The 22,752-nt window shown below is 45.4% G+C and overlaps 1 protein-coding gene across 1 annotated transcript; it reads left to right on the forward strand.

Annotated features, from left to right (window-relative positions):
• Nucleotides 1–515: 515 nt before the first annotated feature.
• On the forward strand, nucleotides 516–21,894 carry mertka (c-mer proto-oncogene tyrosine kinase a; the record flags this gene model as incomplete). The annotated part of the gene is made up of 19 exons (XM_083658299.1): nucleotides 516–609; nucleotides 1,456–1,795; nucleotides 2,375–2,472; nucleotides 2,568–2,738; nucleotides 8,271–8,357; nucleotides 8,472–8,587; nucleotides 8,873–9,062; nucleotides 10,388–10,533; nucleotides 16,248–16,383; nucleotides 16,942–17,092; nucleotides 17,731–17,819; nucleotides 17,918–18,013; nucleotides 18,142–18,222; nucleotides 18,328–18,420; nucleotides 18,595–18,713; nucleotides 19,035–19,144; nucleotides 19,341–19,500; nucleotides 20,947–21,083; nucleotides 21,513–21,894. 19 exons carry the CDS (start codon nucleotides 516–518, stop codon nucleotides 21,892–21,894), a joined length of 2,796 nt encoding a protein of 931 aa, XP_083514425.1.
• Between the last annotated feature and the right edge of the window lie 858 nt (nucleotides 21,895–22,752).

Genomic DNA, 22,752 nt, shown 5'->3' on the forward strand with positions numbered 1-22,752 from the left:
GAGAAGTTATAATATAGATTGGGAAATACCTCAGTGACTATCACCTACAGTAGGCTACTAGTAGGTAGGCTGTTGGTATTAGATGTAGGCCGAATGTAATGTGGAATCACACCAAAGGGAAGAAAAAAATACGAATGTCAACTTTATAAACTCGTGTACAAGTGTCATGGGTTTGTTGTGTTGTCATCCCAGTCTGTGGCTACTGTGTATTTAGACTTTTCTACTCTAGAGCGCATTCCCAGCCCCCAGCCCTCAGCCCCGCCCCTCCTTCACGGGGTCCCTCCTCTGACGTCGGGCCCATGGCATGGGGTCGGGCCAAGTAAACTTTTTTCTGCCTCCAGCTATTGTGATCACAACTCTGCACACGAACGATGAGTCAAAGCGACGCTCGTGTGCGATGTTGATGATTGTCGGAGTTATATTGTCGCTCATAATCCGCCTGGAATACAACGTGGGAAGTGGTTTTTAGACTGTCGTGGACTGGACACAACACAGGCAGTAGAGTCAAGCGCATCATGGCAAACGCAAACAAGTCAACTCCAGGCTTGTTGAGAGTTTTCCTCGCAGCGTCCATAGCCGCCGTTATAGTAGTGGGGAGTCCAGTCAGTGGTGAGTACCGTATTTACGTTACTTTGGTGAATGTGTTTATTTCTCTCATGTCGCGCCAAGAGGAATTTATCAGGCAGATCTGATCCACCATGCCCTGCTTTAGATCAGTTATGTGCATGGCAGACTCCAGATGTCACTTAAATGGCTTTCTTTGAACTGTTTATAGTCTTTACATTCCCCACTCGCAAGTTTATATGAGTTATTTACAGACAAAAAGTTCTGTTTACAAGCCAAGTTTGTTTGGATACATTAATTTAGACGCGTTTAATTTGTATCTTGCCAAATACAAAATAATCAGACACAATGTGTCGATTTATAAGTATCCAAAATGCAGTCATTTTCACTATTTTGCGCAGGTGTCAGTTCATGATGTCTCAAGGAAGGCTATCTGAAAGCATTCCGTGGTTTGTAGACTATTTGGATTATTTTGTTTTGCTTTTCAGAATTAGCTTCTACATAATCATACTGTGTAGGTAGGCTATTCTAATTGGTTGATGTGAGTTTTTTCTCCATCAAAATTGAGCCTGAGGAAAGGGTATCTACATACAGTATGTGTGTGGGAAAGTTATTTTATGCTTGTGTGGTGTGGTGTTGTGTTGTATTACAACAGTTGTAACACCTTTTGGCATTACATATTTTAAAAAGAGAATTATATTAAACTTAAGTTTTTCAAGCTGGGATGTCAAATCTTTGATGCCCAGTATCTCAGTACTGACATCAAAAAAATCTTATCATTCCAAGCTCATGTTTAGCCTATAGTTTTTTCTTCCATATTTTTCGTACCATAATGCAGCCGATGCCATATCGGCCAATATCACATAACATGACAACTTCCTCTGTAAGCAGCCCAACTTCACAGAGGACCTTCCGCTCCCGGACGGCAGGGCCGGTTTCCCCGACCCACCAGCACATCCCAGCCCCTCATTGTCCAGGGCCGTGCTCCCAGGGTGTACCTGAGCCCGGACGACCTCAGACGGCTGCGCTTCAAGCCCACCGTGGGCTCCATCCTGCTGTCGGAGGGCCACCAGGCCAAGTTCAACTGCTCCATCGACATCGCCGACGCCAGGCTGGACCCCACCATCATGTGGGAGAAGAACGGCATGGACCTGGCAGCCAACATGACGGTGGTCATCAACGAGCTCCAGACCACCACGGACGGGGTTACCACTCTGCTCTCCACAGTCCGGTAACAGTAACACTTGGGATATTTGGGAAAATAACATGACAGGATGACGATACCAAATGATCAGACACAGGGTGCACGGGTAGGGCAGCGGTAGTCGATTCCCTGTCTACCAACACGAGGGTAGCAGGCTCGAGCCCCTGTGTTACCTCCGACTTGGTCAGGCCCAATTGGCCGTGTCTGCGGGTGGGGAGCTGGATTAAGGGAATGTGTCGGGGTCGCTGCACTAGCGCCTCCTCTGGTCGTCCGGGGCACCTGTTAGGGGAGGGGGGGGGCAAACTGGGGGGAATAACGTTATCCTCCCATGTGTTATGTCCTGCCGGTGAAACTCCTCGCTGTCAGGTGAAAAAAAAGTGGCTGGTGACTGCTCGTGTATCGGAGGAAGCATGTGCTAGTCTACAACTCTCCCCTGATAGGCAGAGGGGGTGGAGCAACGACCAGGACAGACAGCTTTGGAAGGGGGGGATTGGCCAAGTACAGGTAGGGAGAAAACGGGGGGGAAATCAGAGAGCGAGAAGAGAATCAGACACCATATTTATGCAGTTGATGGCAAGTTGACAGGTCTTCTCTTGTGTGTTTCAGCATTGGCCAGGTGCAGAGGGTGGATGCTGGGGAGTACCGCTGCAGACTGAGCATCAGCCACCTGATCCAGTCTCAGCCTATCGTCATCCAGGTGGAAGGTGAGGCGCAACGTCACATCACTGGGCGCTGCTTGGGGACATTTTGTGCATCTGTTTTTTTTTTTACTTTTTGCATTTCTTTCACCTGCTTGTAGGTCTACCGACATTCATCAGGCAACCAGAGGACAGGAACGTAACAAGGAGCACACCCTTCATCCTGACATGCGAGGCGGTGGGACCTCCAGGCAACGTCACAGTCCGCTGGCTTCGTGACGGAGTACCTGATACTGACATCCTCATCTCTCCCAGCTACTACTCTGTGTCAGGTGAGACAGCGTCCACAAACTCTGGGTCTTTCTTCTTTGCAGCTGCTCGTCCCCTGTACTGTAGCAAGCTGAGGTGGCAAAAACATCTGGAAAGAGAGGTGTAGTTTCCTGCTGTGCTGCTCACACTTTGCCCAATGAAAGACCAGAAGATGCTTGAACAGCGGTCTGAATACACACCTGAAATGAGCTAGGAGGAAGATGTGTTTTGTCATTCTAACCCTGCTTTGGGGGACTGTAGTCTCTCCCCAGACTCAAATAGCACGTTTAATCGCTGCGCTCCGCATGCTACATAAGTGAGTCTGTGCCACTTCACAGCCACTGCTGGTTTTTGAAGGCGGGTTGAAATTGAATGAGTGACAGGTCGTCCCGTGCCGTCTGATTGCAAAGTCGTTACCGATTGGGGAAGACTGACTCCACCACTGGCCAATCACTGGCCAAATGAACTGTTCCCTCCCATAACCAGCCGGCTGGGGGGAAGCGTCCCAGACCCAGAGAGAGCTCTGCAGCATACAGTAACATAGTGTACCAGCGTAAGAACTCTCATGGGTCTGGCGTTGAGACTAGGGGCACTGTGTCTTTATATTAGATGTTTCTGTACTGAGCTGCCTAAAGTCACCCAGTAAAAACATCACCATGTTCATGCATCTCGCACTCAAGATTCACACGTTGTTCCCTGAGCTATGATCTATTTTAATGGAGCTGAACAAGTCATATCAATGCTCGCCTCTGGTGGAAACGGTACACTTTGTCTCATTACAAAATCGCTCTTTTGAATGCGCTCGATCGGTTGTGGTCACCGGTCATTCTTACAGGCATGGGACTTGTGGGTTCACGAGTGCTGAGAAATCCACCTCAGTCACAAGTTCCTGCTGGTTTTTAAATAACACCCACAAACAGCTACAGCTCTTTAAATCAGATACTTAGTTTCACTTTGCCCGGTTTCCTCCTTGAATGTGGAAACGCTTGGTGCACAGAGAGGGATGTTTGGCTGTTTCATAATGATGACAGTGTGGAGTTGGTCTTAGTCAGCTAGCACCGGTTTGTCGGTGGTTTCTATTCTGCCTCGTCTCTGCTGCCTCAGCATCTGTGCCCTGCGCTTACTCCACTGTCATTTATCACCAGCAACCCTGGTCCGTAGCACCGGGGGGCCCCTGGACACCTCTGAATACTTAACGATGTTCATTCAGGCATGCTCTGTGCCTTTTGTAGTAGCACTCTGCTAGCTGAAGCCATGGCACTGGGGAAAATGTATCCACTGACTCGTACAACTTGTAGTATGTCTGAACGTTTCTTACGATAAAAGCAATGTTGTAAAGCTGGTAGTAAACTAACTATAATCACTCGCCAATTCAACAGCAAGTAACGTTAAAAATGAACATCAAAGGAAACTTAATTCAATTGAAGTGATAGCTGGTACAAGAATCAAGACTGGTTGAGAGTATGACCACAAATTGGACACTAGAGAATTTCCTTGAGATTGCACAGTAGTCTTCAAAGAAAAAGGGTTGTTGCCAGAATAGAGAGGCAAAGTGAACGTCACTTCCTGCTTCGGCACTGTACCAGAGATTTTCTTCTGCAATTTATTTTCCCATAGACATGTCGTGAAATGCGTATAAAAATAGTTTTACTTGGTCAAACCAAACGGTTCAGCTATATTTCGAATCGGGAGAGACCATAGAACATTTATTTCAGTTGGACCAAAACTAAAAAAAAAACATTGAAAAAAATATTTTCTTTAAACCCGCATTTCTTTTAACGTTTTGGTCTGAGTGAAATGTTATGCGATCTCTCCTGTTTCTAAATATATCTGAACCGTTTGGTTTGAACAAGTAAAACTATTTTTATAAGCATTTTACGAAATGTCTATGGGAAAATAAATGGCGGATGAAAATCTCTGGTACAGTGCTGAAGCAGGAAGTGACGTTCCACTTTGGCTCTCTATAGCTGTTTTCATAGTGGATTCTTCCCCTTTGGAATGCTAGTCCTCTCTGTGAAAGCAAAGATTGATATACTTTTGTTGTTGGAACTTAAGCATAACCTTGTTCCGCTGTACGTTATAACCCTTAATTTACAGCTTTGCCCTAGGCAAAACATTCCTGCAGCAGCCAGCGAGTGGTGCTACAGCTGGAGACCGAAGGGTTAAGGTGCAGAGCAGTGCTTTGGTCCGGCGTGTGCGGGGATGGGGGGGCTGCACAGAGAGACTGTTCGGGGGTTGCTTCCCGGCACAAAGACTTCATTCACGGGACGGCCCACTACCGTGTTGGGCGGGGCTGGAAAGGGAGGATGGCTGGCTGCAAGCTAGCAGAGATTGCTGCTCTCATCCAGATCTTCACAATACAAAACATTGGCCATATTCACCTCATGCTCATTATGAGCCAACAGCCCTTTTTGCAGCCAAGGCCCTCTTTGCCATTAAAGCCTGTCGTCCATGATATGATTAGAAAGCTTTTGTTATGGGAAGAAGCTGCTGAATGATTCCTGGACTGGTTTCCTTTTCGGAAAGTCATTTCCATCCACTTATATTCCGAGAATCTGGGCATTGTAAATCTTAAAGAGACAGTAAACAACAATACTTGTCACCAATGTTTAATTGAATCATTCTGTCCCACACCAAACGGCATGTTGCATAATATCCAGGCTGGTGGCAAAGGGGACACACGCTCAAGGCTCCATCTTTGAAAACACAAACAGATGGTGGAGATGGTGCACACAGCATTCAAAGGTTTAAAGATTTAGGCCTCGATCTAAATGGAAAAAGTAGGCCGGGGCTATATTTGATGCCTGGATATAAAAATGGAAAAACCAACAGAGACATCTCAGGCAGCTTAAGATGGAATTCTCCCAAACCTGATAATGACAGGCTGCTATATCCACAATGCAGGACTTTAAGATTTGGTTTCTTCAACCCACTCTTTACTCTGCATTTACTGAATTGCCTCCAACATTTCTGATGTTTCCATTTGAGTGGCCAATAGAGCTATGGTATTTTTTTCTTCTCGACATTGCAACTTTTTGTTTTGTATTACTTGCCAAGTGAAGGTGGAAGTAGAAAGGTCAACCTTTTTTCATTTCCTGTTTCTTGTTTATGTGTAGGGTTGCCAACTTCTTAAGAAAAAACAATGAACAGTAGTGCAAACGGTATTTTGATATAGGCCTACCGATAATGCAACTTCGCATCTACTCATTACATTTTCGTATACAATGTAAATAGCTTACTCAATGTGCTGTCGTCAGAGTTTAGTTGAATCTAGCAACGCTGACAGCGCTTCTCATTGGTCGTGGCACGTGACTCACAATCACAATACGAGAAGCGCATTCTAGTCGTGGGGCAGTGCCTTCAGAAAAATCTATGTGTTTGTAGCTGTCATGCGGTGGTGCCTTCAGAAAACCTCTGTGTTTGTAGCTGTCGTGGGGTGGTGCCTTCAGAAAACCTCTGTGTTTGTAGCTGTCGTGGGATAGTGCCTTCAGAAAACCCCTGTTTGTAGCTGTCGTGGGGTGGTGCCTTCAGAAAACCTCTGTGTTTGTAGCTGTCGTGGGGTGGTGCCTTCAGAAAACCTCTGTGTTTGTAGCTGTCGTGGGGTATTGCCTTCAGAAAACCCCTGTTTGTAGCTGTCGTGGGGTGGTGCCTTCAGAAAACCTCTGTGTTTGTAGCTGTCGTGGGGTGGTGCCTTCAGAAAACCTCTGTGTTTGTAGCTGTCGTGGGGTGGTGCCTTCAGAAAATCTCTGTGTTTGTAGCTGTAGTGGGGCCTTCAGAAAACCTCTGTGTTTGTAGCTGTAGTGGGGCGGTGCCTTCAGAAAACCTCTGTGTTTGTAGCTGTCGTGGGGTGGTGCCTTCAGAAAACCTCTGTGTTTGTAGCTGTAGTGGGGCCTTCAGAAAACCTCTGTGTTTGTAGCTGTAGTGGGGCGGTGCCTTCAGAAAACCTCTGTGTTTGTAGCTGTAGTGGGGCGGTGCCTTCAGAAAACCTCTGTGTTTGTAGCTGTCGTGGGGCGGTGCCTTCAGACAACCTCTGTGTTTGTAGCTGTCGTGGGGTGGTGCCATTGACTAAATTGGCTCGGTCCCTGTTGCCCGTTTGCCCTTTGCTAAAACCACAGGAGATTACCGTAACCAAAAGCCTGCTAAGTGTGCACTGTGCCGTGTGTCAGTGTGAACTCGTTGGCCATTCAGGTTGAAGTGAGGGGCTTTGTTTGTCAGTCTGAACTCATTTGCCAAAATTGCCATTCAGGTTAAAGTGAGGGGGTTTGTTTGTACCGTATGTTTGCACACTTTGGGTGGAATGAGTGTATTTGCATGTTGCTCTCAGAACGTTCAAAACTGTTCTGTTGGATTTTTTGTGTGTGTGTTCTTGACCGAAAGTGAATTGACGACGAGGAGTGGTTTCGTAAGCAAGAGACTTGTGATTTCTGTGACTGATCCGATCCGGCCCAGTTCAAGGCTTTCTTTACTGTAGTTGTTGCGTCAATGTTTGATCTGTGTGAAAAGTGCAGGCTCTCTTCTTTACCCAGCAGTGCAAGGCAGACTCATTAGATAGATATCCTGAGGAACGTAAACAAAACATCCCATCTTGGTTCCAGTCCTCTCTGACAGGCTGTTGTGTGTTGTGGAAAGGTTTCCGAGCTTGACTTTGGAGAGACAAAAGAGCACAAAAGGGACATTATCTAGCAGCTATCGGAGTCCTATTCTAACTGGGCAGATCTGTGGCTGTTGAAAGACGGGAATTGTGTGTCCAGGAAAACAGAGCAGGCAAAGGGATCGCTATCAGAGAGTACATAATACGAGAAGTTTCCCTAGTGTGGCTGACCTAGAGAGGCAAAGTGAACGTCACTTCCTGCTTCAGCACTGTATCAGAGATTTTCTTCTGCAATTTATTTCCCCATAGACATTTCGTAAAATGCGTCTAAAAACAGTTTTAATTGGTCAAACCAAACGGTTCAGCTATATTTAGAATTGGGAGAGACCATTGAACATTGAACAACTCGGACCAAAACTTAAAAAAATAAAAACAGAAAAAATAATTTCTTTAAACCCGCATTTTTTTTTTACGTTTGGTCCGAGTGAAATGTTATGCACATGTACATGGGAGCCCACATAGGCGAACCGCGAGAAAGCAGCCGTGCGAGTCACCCGTCGTCCCCTAGCCTCGTCAAGGTGGACCAGAAACAGGTCCCACATAGCCAAAAAAATCTCTTACGTGAGTTAGTCCTCAGGAACCCGAGTCTCTCCATCCGTACAACTGAGGCCATGCCCACCAACCACAGCTGAAAAGAGGGTGGGGAGAGGGACTTCCATTCCTTCAGAATGAGTTTGCCGCTCTGCCTTTCTAAGCCAGAGTCACCTCACATGACACTGAAACTCTGGCTTGTATTTTGCTACTTCAGTAAAGTGAAACTTAGTTCACTGATGTTTGTGCTGAGGCTTGAGAATTGTCCAAATGTTCACTGCATCACCTTGACAATTGGCTGTTTGTTATTTATATTGCAATAATACTGTATAAAGTGCTACATTGTCCTGTTAAACATGTGTGTCATCTGCAGGTGTGGACAAGTTCACCCAGTTCAGCTGTGAAGCTTACAATGCGAAGGGGGTCACCACCTCCAGAGAAGCAAACATTAACATCAAAGGTAAATGGGAATCCTTTTGGGAATGTCCAGGACATTCCCAGGCTCTACAGGCTGACCGTCTGCCTGCATGTTATCTCAGGGTGTTGATAACAGTTTTGTTTGGTGTTTTTCTAGTGCTTCCCGATCCTGTCTCTGAGGTCACAGTGATGGAGAGGCAGTCCAACAAGTTCATCTTGAGCTGGACCCCTGGACGTGATGGTTTCTCCCCACTCACCAAATGCCACATCAGGGTAAGTCCCCTTCCTACTCAAACACTTCAGAAGGGGGCGCAGTGGTAGTAGCGCTGTCACCTCACAGCAGGAAGGTCCTGGGTTCGATTCCCGTCCGGGACGCTGAGGTTGTGTCCCCCCTTCCCATGTGCTCAGTGCCTACTGCCCAGGTGGGGTTGTCAAAAAGGGTCTTTCTGTGTGGAGTTTGCGTGTTCTCCCCATCCTCCCCCGTGGGGTTCCCTCCAGATAAGAACCTCCAACTAAATTCTTTAATCAAGCCTGACCTAATGTCTATGGCTATCCCAGGTTAAAGAGGTGAGCCGGAGGAGAGGCGAGGTGACGACCACCAGATTCATCAATGCCACAGTGCCACCGTTCCAGTGCGAGGTCCCCGGGTTGCAGGCCATGACCTGGTACAACATGAGTGTTTCCTGCAGCAACGACGTGGGAGCCTCTCCGGTCACCCTCTGGATCCAGCACAACACCACAGAGGGAGGTGGGTGCACTTTAGGAACCGTGGACCAACTTAGGGTTGTTGATGATACTCCTGAAAATGTTGGGTGGGCAGTATAGGTGGTTAATCTTGCTCCCGGTAGCAACAGGCAACCAAAAACATGGTCCAAAATCTAGTCAAATGCACTCCAGCAAACAAGATGTTCCTATAGAGAGGCAAAGTGACTGCCTACTTCCTGCTTCAGCACTGTACCAGAGATTTTCATCCGCCATTTATTTTCCCATAGACATTTCGTAAAATGCTTATAAAAATAGTTTTACTTCGTCAAACCAAATGGTTAAGCTATAGAATCGGGAGAGACCATAGAACATTTAACTCAGACCAAAACTTAATAAAACAACATTGAAAAAATATTTTCCTTAAATCTGCAGTTTTGTTCCAAGTGAAATGTGATGTGATCTCTCCTGTTTCTAAATATATCTGAATAGTTTGGTTTGAACAAGTAAAACTATTTTTATAAGCATTCTACGAAATGTCTATAGGAAAATAAATGGCGGATGAAAATCTCTGGTACAGTACTGAAGCAGGAAGTGACGTTCCACTTTGGCTCTCTATATGATTGAAGCCAGAATGCTGTGCCACTGTTACCTTAAAAACTGCCTAGTGTCACTGCTTTGGAGAGGAACCTGCTGTGTTATGGTCCCGCCTCCTCCTCCTCGTCATAGCAGGTTCCTTAGCTGTCAGGAATCTAGAACGATATTAAATCACCACTTTCCCCATCCAGGATTTTCCCAACGAAAGCCTTCTTACCGTAGTGACTTGGAATAACTGGAAGTTACGCAACTACCTGGACTGCTCATAGCAGGAGTCCACTTCTGAAACAAGTCATATCTCTATTGTTTTCCTGAGTGGTCACATAGGAAATAGCAGTGCTCTCATGGAGAAAACACGCAGATCTTACAGGGCGGAGCTGCTTCCGGTTTCCTTCCTGAAGCGGCCATGGGGGGATATTTTAGTTGGACAGATTTGATATTCTCCTGTGCCAGAAACGTTCCCAACGCTTCACATACCAAACCATAATCACAGATCTTAACAGAGGGTCAGTCTCCGTGTTTTTACTATACTGTGGTTGTTTTATGGGTTAATTTTCTCTAAAGTCTGTTGATGTTATTACAACTAGAAATATTGCGTGCATCGCATGGTCATTTCTAGTGTGCCTCTCGCACGCCTTGCGTGCTTGCGCAGCAATTGTGCGCCACGGAACCGCCGGCCACCTTATTATAGTAGTTAGATTAGAGGTTATCTGAGTTGAGAGCTTTGAACTTAACCCTCGATCTCTCTGTTTCCCTTCCTTGTCACTTCCTCAGTGCCATCCGTTTATCCCCGCAACGTCACCGTACAGCTGAATGACTCAAAGCTGGAGATCAGGTGGAGGCCTCCCCCTGCTGATAAGATCAATGGCGTCCTGCGCGGTTATGACGTTCTCATCAAGCACGGGACGCAAGTGAACAAGGTGAGCTCATCAGCAAGACTCGGATCGAGTTTAGCTTCGGGGCTTTTAGGCTTTTCAGGCCACCTCTCTAGGCATTTTATTATGTGACTTTTAATGCTTTTTTGCTTTTGATTACCGTAGTCACTTATACTCCTGTTTTGGTTGATCTTTTATGCTTCCGTTTGTTTTGTTTGTTTGTACTTCTGTAGCACTTTGAGATTTATTGCAAATTAAAAGTGCAATACAAATAACATTTATTATTATTATTATTATTATTATTATTATTATTATTACTTAGTCTTTTGTTTTTCGACTTAGCACATTGAAGCCTTAATTTTGATATTTTGTCATTTGAGAGCTGAGAATGTTTTTGAAAATTCCACATAGGGATGACTAATGCGTGACTAACGTGAAAAGAATGAGCCTCGTAGAAATTGGGAATATGTGATCCTGCCTTTGACCTGCCTCGCGGACCAACGGATCAACTTCAGCATCCTCTGCTTTTCCACTCCTGGACGCGCCCCGGCCCCAACAATGCAGGGAATGTCATTTCTGAGAAGGAATGCCTTTTTAGGATAGTCTCTATTAGGTTTCTGCAAGAGTTCTCTGACAAACGGCACTTGACGGTTGTCCCCCACCCGCCCAAAAAACATTCATAACCGTAAAGGTGCTCTTATACTCGAGCAAAGCTCCGTGGGGGTGGGGCCCCGCGAGTCTCCGTGAGTCACCGTGTAGACCTCGCGCTGGGGGTGATGCCATTATACTCAGAAAGTGATCAGCATGTATTGTACAATGGTGAGAACAGCCCGTGAAAAGTCGCAATGAAACTCTGTGCAGTACTGAGTGCGCTTTCACTCTCAAACGACCGCACATCAGCACATGAAGGACTCACCAAACTTGTTTTTACTGAAAGCCGTTTTTACTTCTCAGCCCTGATAGCCTACTACTCTGTGCTGCTTTTAATCTCTCTCAATAATGCTCTCAACACAACACATTTACTTGGTGAAATGACTAAAAACGAACAGTTGCTAATCTAAGTTTATAGCCTACCACATGGGTCAAGAAATGTGGCGAAAACACAGCTCAGTGTTCAGGGTTCAGTGGCTCGAAAGCGGACATGTTTGGAGAGAAGCCGTGCGCTGTGAGGAAAAAAATGTCGCACCGCGCGAGTGCCCGACGGAGCTAGCGAATAACCACGCCCAACAAATTTACGTCATTTGACGCGCCCGCCCCTCGCTCCACCCACGCGCCCTTCACGGCAGGGTGAGCATAATTCCCCCTTAACTCAACGCTGAGGCTCTCAGCCACACCCCTTGATGCTAATTGTATTTCTGAGAAGGATTTTAGGATACTCTCTAGTAGGTTTCTGCAAGAGTTATCTGACAAACGGCACTTGACGGTTGTCCCCCACCCGCCCAAAAACCATTCATACCCGTAACTCAACGCTGAGGCTCTCAGCCACGCCCCTTTATGCTAATTTTACCGACTGCTATATCCGGTTCTTCCGGCGTTTACATTCCGACCAGCAACAACACTGCGTAAGAAACATGGAGCGCAAACAGACGAGCTGTTTGACAGCATTCTTTCGCAAGTTGCTAGGAGCGCTATTATCCAGATTTTCTTCGACCATGCCGACAGATTTTCATGCAAATGGAAAATCTGTCTTGAGAGATTAAGTTAATGGTGAGCCCCCTATTGTTTAGACTAAACAAAACCAGTGACGAAGAGCTGTGCATTGTTTCCTTGGCGGGATTTCGTACACAGCGTCGCTTCTGTGACTGCACTCTAGTGCTCTCTAGTGCAATGTCGCGTTTCCTGTGTTTCCTGTCTGCGTCCTGCGTTAAAGGAAGCTGACAGTGTGAAAACTAGAATGGTGTTTTCCTTTGTTCAGCATGTGGCCTTGAGTCATCAGAGAGTGAATGGAATATGGATACAATGGGATGTGGACCATAGGCCCAAATATCCATGTAGGTTGTCCAGTCAAACGGTGATGTCATAGGCTGTGTGACACCAGCAATGACTGTAAAATGTGTTTAAGCGCGATTTGTTTTTTCAGCTGCTGAAACTGAGAAACTCAAAGGTTCCCATTGGAATGAAGACTACGGTAGTGTGTTGTGTGTTGCATGCATGTCCTGATATCACTGTGTCGGTGTTGTTCCTGGACCAACATTCGCTCCTAGTTCGGGCCGGGAAAACCCCGCCCCGAACTCATTTGATTGGTCACCGCAATTGCTTCTTCCTGAAAACTTGCGACAAGTAAAAAAGATGTGTTTAAGATTAGGGTTTTCTTATCTAACGACAACCAGACCCAAACCCTAACCCTAACCACATTGTTGTACTTGCCTAAACCTAATGTCTAACCCTAATGTTTTATAAAAATATGTATGTTCGACCAGAAGTCGAACCCCAGTTCTCAGATTGGAAGGCGCGTGCACCTTATCCATTTAGCCATAGGACCGAGCTCGCCGACAGCTGCACTTTTTTCACACGCTAACCCTAATCTTAACCACATTTCCTTCCTTGCCGCACGTTTTAAGGAAAAAGCAATTGCGGCGACCAATCAAATGAGTTCGGGGGCGGGGTTTTCCGGGCCCTACTAGGAACAAATGTTCAAGATTCAAGATTCAATAGTTTTATTGCCATATCAACCAAAATTGATTGGAATTTGTCTTGGCATGCTCAAACAGACAAAACAATCACAGTAACAGACCATGAGAGACAGACAATACAACTACACATCTGCTGCAATGTATAAAAATGTATAAAAAGTAGAGGAACATGCAATCAAAAACAACTGCAGAATGCAAAACAGTATGCAATACAGTGTACAGTGCAGGGTAGGTACAGGCGGCTAGTGCAACAAAAAAAGTGCACAATGCATTAAAGTGTCTGGTGCATTAAAAGACTAGGGGGTAAAATTAAATTGGGGTGGTGAACTGAACTGAGGAGGAGTTAAGGGCCCTCACTGCTTCAGGGTACGAGCTGTTACGCAGACGAGTGGTTCGGCATTTGATGCTGCGTACCCTTCTTCCCGAAGGAAGGGGGGCAAAAAGAGCATTGGCTGGATGGGAGGGGTCCCTTATTATCTTCAACCCTAGCTTCAATCTGCGCTCGTTATAAATATCGCATATTCTCGGCAAATCCTTACCTATGATCTTCGATGCCGTTTTCACGACCCTGTTCAGCTCTTCTCTGTCTTCAGCTGAACAGTTACCAAACCAAACTGTGATAGAGAATGTGAGCACACTCTCTATCATAGCTCGGTAGAAGTGACACATCCCTATCTTTGAGACTTTGAATTTCCTGAGTTGCCTCAGGAAGAACAAACGTTGATGGGCTTTCTTTACGATAAGGCTCACATTGACGTTCCATTTAAGAGAAGAGGAAGTCGTGGTCCCCAGGAATTTGAAACTTTCCACCTTCTCAACAGCCTGATCATTTATGATTAAAGGCTGGAGTTCAGCTTTATTTTTGCGGAAATCCACAATCATCTCCTTGGTTTTGGAGATGTTGAGGGTTAAGTTGTTCTGGGCACACCACTCGACAAGTGAGGAGACTTCTGCTCTGTAAGCTGTTTCATCATTACAGGAGATCAGACCTGTCACAGTGGTGTCATCCGCAAATTTAAATATTTTGACTAAGTCGGAAAGCGAGATGCAGTCGTTGGTATAAAATAAAGTAACGAGGACAAAACACAACCCTGGGGAGCACCCATGCTAATGGGCAGTGGCTTGGATAGCCTATTATTGACTCTGACCACTTGTGACCTGTTGGTCAGAAAGTCAAATATCCAATCACACATGGACTTGTTAACGCCCATCTGAAGGAGTTTATCGCACAGCCTAGCTGGTATTATATTATTAAAAGCAGAACTAAAATCAATAAACAAAATGCGAAGTGTTGATCCAGGAACGACACCAACACGGTGATATCAGGAGGTGCGTGTTGCATGTTGTGCCACCATCAACCTCTTTTGAACCCAAATCCTGTTTGGGACTGTGTTGATGGACGATTAGCATTTTACTGTAACCAGTACCAGTGCAGTGCCCATTTGCCCCACTGCTGCACCGAGCGCACTTCGCTCGTTTATTCAACGTTTATTAATATTGAGCATGTCCCCAGCAACGCACCTGACGAGTGTGAAGTGGATCGGACCAACAGTTCTTGAGATATATGTGAAGAACATACACACTCACAGATGAGAGATTCCTGGAATTACTAGATAGATGAGGCTTTCGCCTCTGTGCGGAACCGCAGACATGATAGAGCGTTAATCATGGGTTCAGTCACAGTGTTCCCAGTCACACTGTCAGCACATTCGAGAAGGAGGGAGAGGAACTCCATCAGACTGTCAGAACATTAGAGAAGAAGAGAGGAACTCTATGTGGTGTTGTGAAATCCTGGCTTCTTCTGCCTGTCACATGTTCCCTCGCATTTCAGCACACCAGTTTATCCAGAGTTTGTGGCACAATAAGAGTCTTTCTCCTCCCAGTATTGTCCAAATTATTTCATAACTGACTACTTTTTAGGAGTGGGGGGGAATCGATACAGCATAGTATTGCGATGTTTTGTGGGCAATATACCGTATCATATCGAATGCCAAGTATCGCAATATTTTTGGAAAATGTCAAGTGCATCATGCAACATTTATGACGGGTTTTTATGACAGTGTTGGTCAGTCTGTCTGCTTGACAATCCCATTTTGCTGCAATAAAAATGATTGAAGTGAGACGAACAGACTGGAAACTTGATCTCATTAGATTTAGATAAAACAGATGTTGACAAAGTTTTTTCCTTTGAGGACATCATTTGCAGTTGGAAAAAAGTAATAAATCACAATATATTGCAATACTCAATACATCGCAATACTAGCATATTTTAATATCGCAATACTATTGTATTGTGAGTATCGTGATAATATCATATCATGGGGCATCTGGTGATTCACACTCCTACTGCTTTTTGTTGCATTTTTGTTTTGACGGAAGTGCATTTATTGGAAAGGAGAAGGAAAGAGAAGTTGGTGTGGGAGTGGAAGGAGATGAGGTGCAACAAAGTTTGTGGGTTAACTCCATGACATTGCAGTATTAGCCTGCTGCTGACCCGCCAGGATGTCTCCAAAATATTACGTGTTTTCACAAATTTATAGATCAAACTGTTCCTGCTCGAGGTTAATGTCTTGTCTGCCGTTAAAACGTTGCCTAGCCCCGTGACCTAGATCTCTCTATCAGCCTCGATAGAGTGCACCAAAACAACCAGACATGAGAACAGTTTCTTCCCACAGGCCAACACTCTGATGAACATTTAACCAGTCACATGATCACTTCACTCTGAACACTTCACTGTACATCATTTGACCTTGAATCATCACTTTACCTGTTGCACCTACCTCATGCACATAATACCCCCCCCCCCCCCCCCCCCCCCCCCCCCCGACACACACACACACACACTTCGCGGAGGCTTCGCCTCGCACGGTTCACGCCTCCACGTCATCCAATAATTTCTGATAATGGACACCTCGTCGTGCATTAACCCTTACTTATGCACCTTCGATCGATGTCCTTGTTTGTTGTTTTAGCTTATTTGCATACCCTCCCCCCCTTGTAAGTGTATTGAATGCAAAGTATACCAGAGTCAATTTCCTTGTATGTCTACATACGTGGCCAATAAAGCTGATTCTGATTCTGACTTTGTAAATGACTTAATGTGACTCTTGTGTGTTGTTGTTTCAGTTCCACACCAACAGCACCACTGCCTCTGTAGCTCTGCAGGAATTCAACGCCACCTACAGTGTGGAGGTGGCAGCGTGCACCCAGGCAGGCAGCGGCATGGTCAGCCCACCAGTCTGGCTGTTTGTGCCAGAGAACAGTAAGCTGCTCTATTTATTATCTATAAATCTCCTCGTTTCATCATCGGGACACGGCTAGAAGACAGCTAAAGTGTGTCTTGCACATGTGCAAAAGGAAAGTTTGTAAACGAGATCGTTGTCATTCATAATTAGGAGGACTTCAACACAGTAATCATCTGTGATCCTTCACAAATTAAATTAAATTTTATTTGCTAAATAACCTGCTTTGTTGACCGGATTACTGACAGTAGTAGAAAAGCCAACATGCCCAGTAGCCCAGTTTGTTTTGGATCAATGTGATCCTTTTCGATCCACATTGAGACAACTATTATGGTTTTAAACGACGTGTAATAGGTTGCTAAATTATTGCATCCTATAATTAAAATCTCTCAAAATTAATTGACACTGTATTGCAACAATACTGAAATGTCCCATGCCCACAGTAAAATGATTTTTGTTGTTGTTGTTTTTACTTGTACTCATTGATTACTCTCAACCTTCAAATAAGGACAAGTCTTGAACTGCCTGAGTGGGGTCTGAATTTGATCATGCTTATCATTTTGTTTTCCCTGCCTCAGATGGGGTGCCGCCCCCGTCATCCAGCCCCGACGCCAGCGCTTCGGACTCCGTCTACGTTGTGCTGGGTGTGGTGTGTGGCATCTGTCTTCTGCTGCTCGTCCTCTGGGTGGCGATCTGCGTACACAACGGCACCTTTTACACATTGTTTGGGTATGCTGACAGACGCCTTCAGTAGAAACAACCTTCGAACGATCTAACCGCCAACCCTCCTCCGAGTTTGATGTGCCTTATCTGTGCTGCTAACCTCTGTGTTGTTGCTGGCCCCATTCTGCCTGACTTTGTTTTTGTTTTTTTCACTCAATGACCATCATGATGTAAAACCAAGGGGTGATTATTAATTGGCATCGTTGAGTAATCTCCTCTCCAGTCAAGGAATTTAATAACTGCAATCCGGACTCTGTTAATGAACTTGCTTTCCTTCCTGTTAAGCACCATTGTCGGCACCTGTGGCCAGCAATAGTTTGGTTTACAGCTGGAGAAATGAACCATGCTGCTGCTACAGATGAACAACAACCCGCCTCACATCCGCCAGCTGTCTGTACTCTGGAAGTCATTAGGACATCTCTGACTCACTCAATGTGTCAGAGGCTGCTATTTAAACAGAAAAACAATATCTGACCCCAGAGTCAGGAAAGCATGACAACAGATAGCTTCCTTGCTAACACCACTTTCTCAGTTGAATCAGAGCTACTATAAAAGCTAGGCTCTATTTGATGTTAGTGAGACACTCGCACACTGAGCTTTTTGGCATTCCCCATTTTTTCTTGTGTCAATGTCTCCCCCTGCAGGCATATGTTTGGAGGTGGAGAGAAGCCGCAGCCCATCGTACAGTACAGACCCCCAAGATCCTACAACCGATCAGCTGTAGAAGTCACGCGTATGTTCTCAAGTATTGTTGTCGTAAAATAATAATAATAATAATAACATGCATGTTGAAATAAAAAGTAACGTGAGTGTCTCCTGTCCTGTCTGTAGTTGGGAACCTCGGTGTTAGTAATGAACTCCAGGCCAAACTTCAGGATGTGATGGTCATGAGGAACTTGCTTTCCATAGGGAAAGTTCTTGGAGAGGGTAAGTGAACAGTTTGATGCAATATGTAAGAATGATAAACATTCATGTTCACATAGTAATTATATTTAAATGAACACAGATATTCGCACAGTAATACAAATTGTGCGGTATACTTTTTGCTCCACCAGGGGAATTTGGTTCAGTGGTGGAAGGACATTTGAAGCAGCCAGATGGAACATCAGAGAAGGTTGCTGTGAAGACGATGAAAGGTGAGCCTTCTCTGTCATTAGATGCCTTCCTTTGATGATTTAGGAAAACCATAAAACAAGTGGCATCGTCCATATTTAATAACATTCTCGTCGTTGTTTCCACAGTGGATAGCTTATCCCAGAGGGAGATAGAAGAGTTCCTGAACGAGGCTGCCTGCATGAAAGACTTTAACCACCCTAATGTCATCAAACTACTAGGTAGGACTTCTATAGATGTCCATAAAATGATACAATGTAATTAACATGTTACGTCTTAAAAAAAACAAATATTATGTTTGGCTATAAAGAATCCTAATACTCAGTACTGTATTCCCTGATGCATTTGACTGTGCATGTCCTTACCGTACGTGTGTATTGACTCGTCCCCTTCAGGTGTGTGTTTGGAAGTGGGCTCAGGACACTCTCCTAAGCCCATGGTCATCTTGCCCTTCATGAGATATGGAGACCTGCACAGTTTCCTGCTGCGCTCGCGCCTGGGAGACAGCCCACTGGTAAGACAGTGGGAGGATCACGCTATTCCCCCCCCCCCCAGTTCCCCTCCTACCCGAACAGGCACCCTGACTAACCAGAGGAGGCGCTAGTGCAGCAACCAGGACACATACCCTTAATCCGGCTTTCCACCCACGATCCTCATGTTGGTAGGCAGGGAATCTACTGCTGCACTACCTGGACCCCCCCCCTCCCCATTACTAGCAGCTATCATAATAACAACCAAGTGTTGATTTACTGTTTGTAACAACAGGGAATTTTCGTTCCTTTAATGTTTGTTTTTTTAATGATTTTAATGGTGATGTCTTTGTGTTTCCATACAGTTTTTGCCCACTCAGACACTGCTGAAGTTCATGGCGGACATTGCTTTGGGTATGGAGTATCTCAGTGGGCGTAACTTTCTGCACCGTGACCTGGCTGCTCGCAATTGCATGTAAGTATTCTTGTGGGGAGCGCAGTTTTTTTATTAAATAAAAGGCATATTTGGATCTACTGAACTTTGTGGCTGGCAGCTGTGTTGGTAGCCATGATGATTTTTCCAATACAGATATCTTGCAATGGTTAAATTTTTTCAAGCTTTGTTGCAAAACATGTGATGTATGAGCATATGTGGCTGTTTCTCTTTTCAGGCTGCGTGATGACATGACCGTGTGTGTGGCAGACTTTGGGCTGTCTAAGAAGATCTACAGTGGGGATTACTATAGGCAAGGCAGAATAGCCAAAATGCCTGTGAAATGGATTGCAGTAGAGAGTCTGGCAGACAGAGTTTTTACTATCAAGAGTGACGTGGTAAGCACCTCTCTCTCTTCTTCTTCTGCTGCTTCTTATTCTACAGTATGCTGTTTCAGATTCATGTGAATTTCTTACAGTAAGACCGGTTCCCCTCCAGTAACACAGTCACTACAGCTACTGTACATACAGTTGAGGGGATTTTACACCAAATTGTTCAGCATTACATAGCGTTTGCACAGGATATGATGCTACTGCGGGTTGACCCATGCCCATATAGTGGTTGTTTCTATCTGAGTTTCTTCCTCTATACACTCTTCCACTTCATTATTTGATAATGGTTTCTCTGCTGTCATGGGCCACATTACCCTCAGTCTTTCTCGCGGTATTCGTTGGAATCGGATTTTCGCTTTCACATAATAAGCTGGTGGACTCGGTGCGATTCGGGGGGGTGAAGTTGCAATGTTGCGATTTTCATTTGGTCTGGTTCCCTTTCACACATGCAATTTGTCACAAGCGCACCAAACTTTCTGAACAATGTCACGTGGTCGAAACAGTCACTCGTCTATTGGACAGAATAGAGAAGGGAAATCTCTCCTCTCTTCAGCAGGCTTCTTGCCTGGCTGAGGGCTGACTGAACAACACGAGTGAATCCGCAACACACAAACCATGGAGCAACACCACCTGCGATATTGGGATTTCTGGTTTTACTTTGATGTTACTATCAAATAAATATTTGACAAGAATGTGCCCAATATGAGCAGCAGATGAGGCAGAAAGCTGTTGAACATTTCATTCTGCCGATGAAACGAGTAGCCTACGTACCGAAGGATGTAGCCAAGCCAGCCAGCTGTTGAGAAACGATGTTGTTATGATGACGTACGTCACGACGCGGCGCGCAGGTACTGTACACGTGTGCACCCGCAGTGTTTGTTTTGCTCCCTTCTACCGTCTTCTACTCATGATGCACTGCATGAGTGCATCAGATGCACTGGCGCTCTTGTGTTTAGTCCGGCTTGCTTTCACACAACAAACGAACCGCGCCAGGGTTCACTTGGAAGCGAACCGAGACCCACGTTTTCAAGCGCGCCAGAGTTCGTTTGCGCTTTCACACCATCCCAAGTGAACCGCACTATCCGAGGAAACGAACTCTGGCGCGGTTAAAGCGGACTAAACAGCTCATATGTGAAAGCGACTTAAAGTGACGGGGAAAAAATCACTTATCTTCTTGCCAGTATAACTGAAATAAAATAAGCATCTGAATACAATCACAAACTAGGATTTTACTATTTGTTTACAAATACGATACATGGAGTCGATTGAGCATGCAAAAATAGAGAGATAATGCTTTTAAAATCCTTTTTAGAGTAATGAAATTGAAAGGGAATGCATTTTGTGTGGACAGCAGTGGTGCCACTAGATGGCAGAAGAGAAGACAGTTGTCATGCACTGCACCGTCTACGCCTGATGAAATGCCGTGTAAAGTGAATGTCCTGTGTCTTGCAGTGGGCCTTTGGTGTCACCATGTGGGAGATTGCTACACGAGGCATGACGCCGTACCCCGGTGTCCAGAACCATGAGATTTATGACTACCTTCTGGAGGGAAACAGGCTGAAGCAGCCAACAGACTGCTTGGATGAGCTGTGAGTGCTTTCTCTTCTACTCTTAACTCTATGCAGAAGTGTTTCAGTTGTGATTTTGGAGGTACACCATGTGACACTTGTGTGACCAAATCACACAGGAATGGTGAAACCTTTGTAGTTAAAATGCTTTAGATTACCTGTATCAACCAGACAGTACATTCCAACAATCAGATTAAATAAATAGAAAATATACTCGCCTGTTTGGTTGTACGTGGTTTGGAAGTGGAACATCTCATGGAATGGTAAACCTGATTGGTTCTCCCCCTTAAGCTTAATTTATACTTATTAGAAAGTGACGCAGACGAAAAATAAAGTGTCGCTCATGTTGCTGCATTTATGCTTCTCTCCTTGGCTCAACGGTCACGTGACGCTATATATCTGGCCACAAAAGCATGTTATGACAGCTGCACTTTTGTTACCTGCATCTAGGTATGAGATCATGTACAGCTGCTGGAGAGCTGACGCGCTGGACCGTCCCTTCTTCCCCCAGCTGCGAGAAATGTTGGAGAAGCTCACAGAAAGGCTTCCGGAGTCTTCCACCAGCAAGGAGGACATCATCTACATCAACACCAGCTTCCCCGAAGATGAAGAGGCCCATCCCATGTTCAGCTCCTCGCCCTCCTGCAGCCACCAAGCGGCGGAACACTCTCTGGTCACCGCCGACATTCACGGGAGCCAGGAGGAGGATGAAGATGATGAAGATGAAGATGAAGATGATCGTTACGTGGTGGTGGCGCCCCGATCTTCTGCAGCGACGGGCACTCCTCTTTTGTCAAGTTTAGGTCAAGGAGGATCATCACAGCTCAAGTGACCTGTATCTCTTCTGCTGTGAGGAGGACTGCAGCCAGGAGATCCAGACTGTAATGAAAAGATCATCCCATGGTTCAGCAGTGCTAGACATTATGCCTCATTGCACATGGAACACCTTGACATTTCCTAGGGTGGAATATATGTAGTGTTTTTTCCCCTTCATTGGAATTGTGACCAGTGACCGAGAGGCAATCTTTAGCCTCTTTCAGACATAGTTCCCAGTAAATTACTGGGATAACATTTCAGGCACCACTAGTGATTTTCACTATTCACACACGCAGCTAACATTTCCGTCTTGCACCTTTTCACACATGCCATGGAAATGCTGGAATAGATGGGGCAAGGGACAGTCCAGCAGATGGCGGTATTTCTTATCTGATGATTCTGTTCGGCCTGTTGTGACTCTTTTCGAAGGAGACCTTGCAAAGAGAAAGCCATTTTTTTCCCCTTTGATGTTTATCATAGAAATCTGCCTGTCACATGTAGAATAACCTTTCTTTCTTAAGTAGCACAAATGAATGCTCTGGTATTAAAATAAAAACAAGCAAGGCAACCGTAAACAAGTCGCGTTTTCAAATGCGTATCGGCGGAGACTTGTGATTGGTTGGTTTGCTCGCACCACGTGAAAGCATCTTTCGCCAGGTTACATGCCCTTCCCTGCAATTTTACTGCTTTCATTCACAACACGGCTATAGACCTTATTCGATTGACGTCACTCACGTACGGGCACGCCCACTGCCGCCATGTTGTTGACATAGCGCAGCAGCTTTAAGTGACAGCCGATGTAAGAGCAGCGTTTATAGGAAGCTAGCCGCCGTTAGCGTTACCTGTATCGTTCCAATTGTGTTCGGATGGTGAC

Source organism: Poromitra crassiceps, assembly GCF_964638095.1.
Source record: "Poromitra crassiceps genome assembly, chromosome: 22".
Classification (NCBI taxonomy): domain Eukaryota; kingdom Metazoa; phylum Chordata; class Actinopteri; order Beryciformes; family Melamphaidae; genus Poromitra; species Poromitra crassiceps.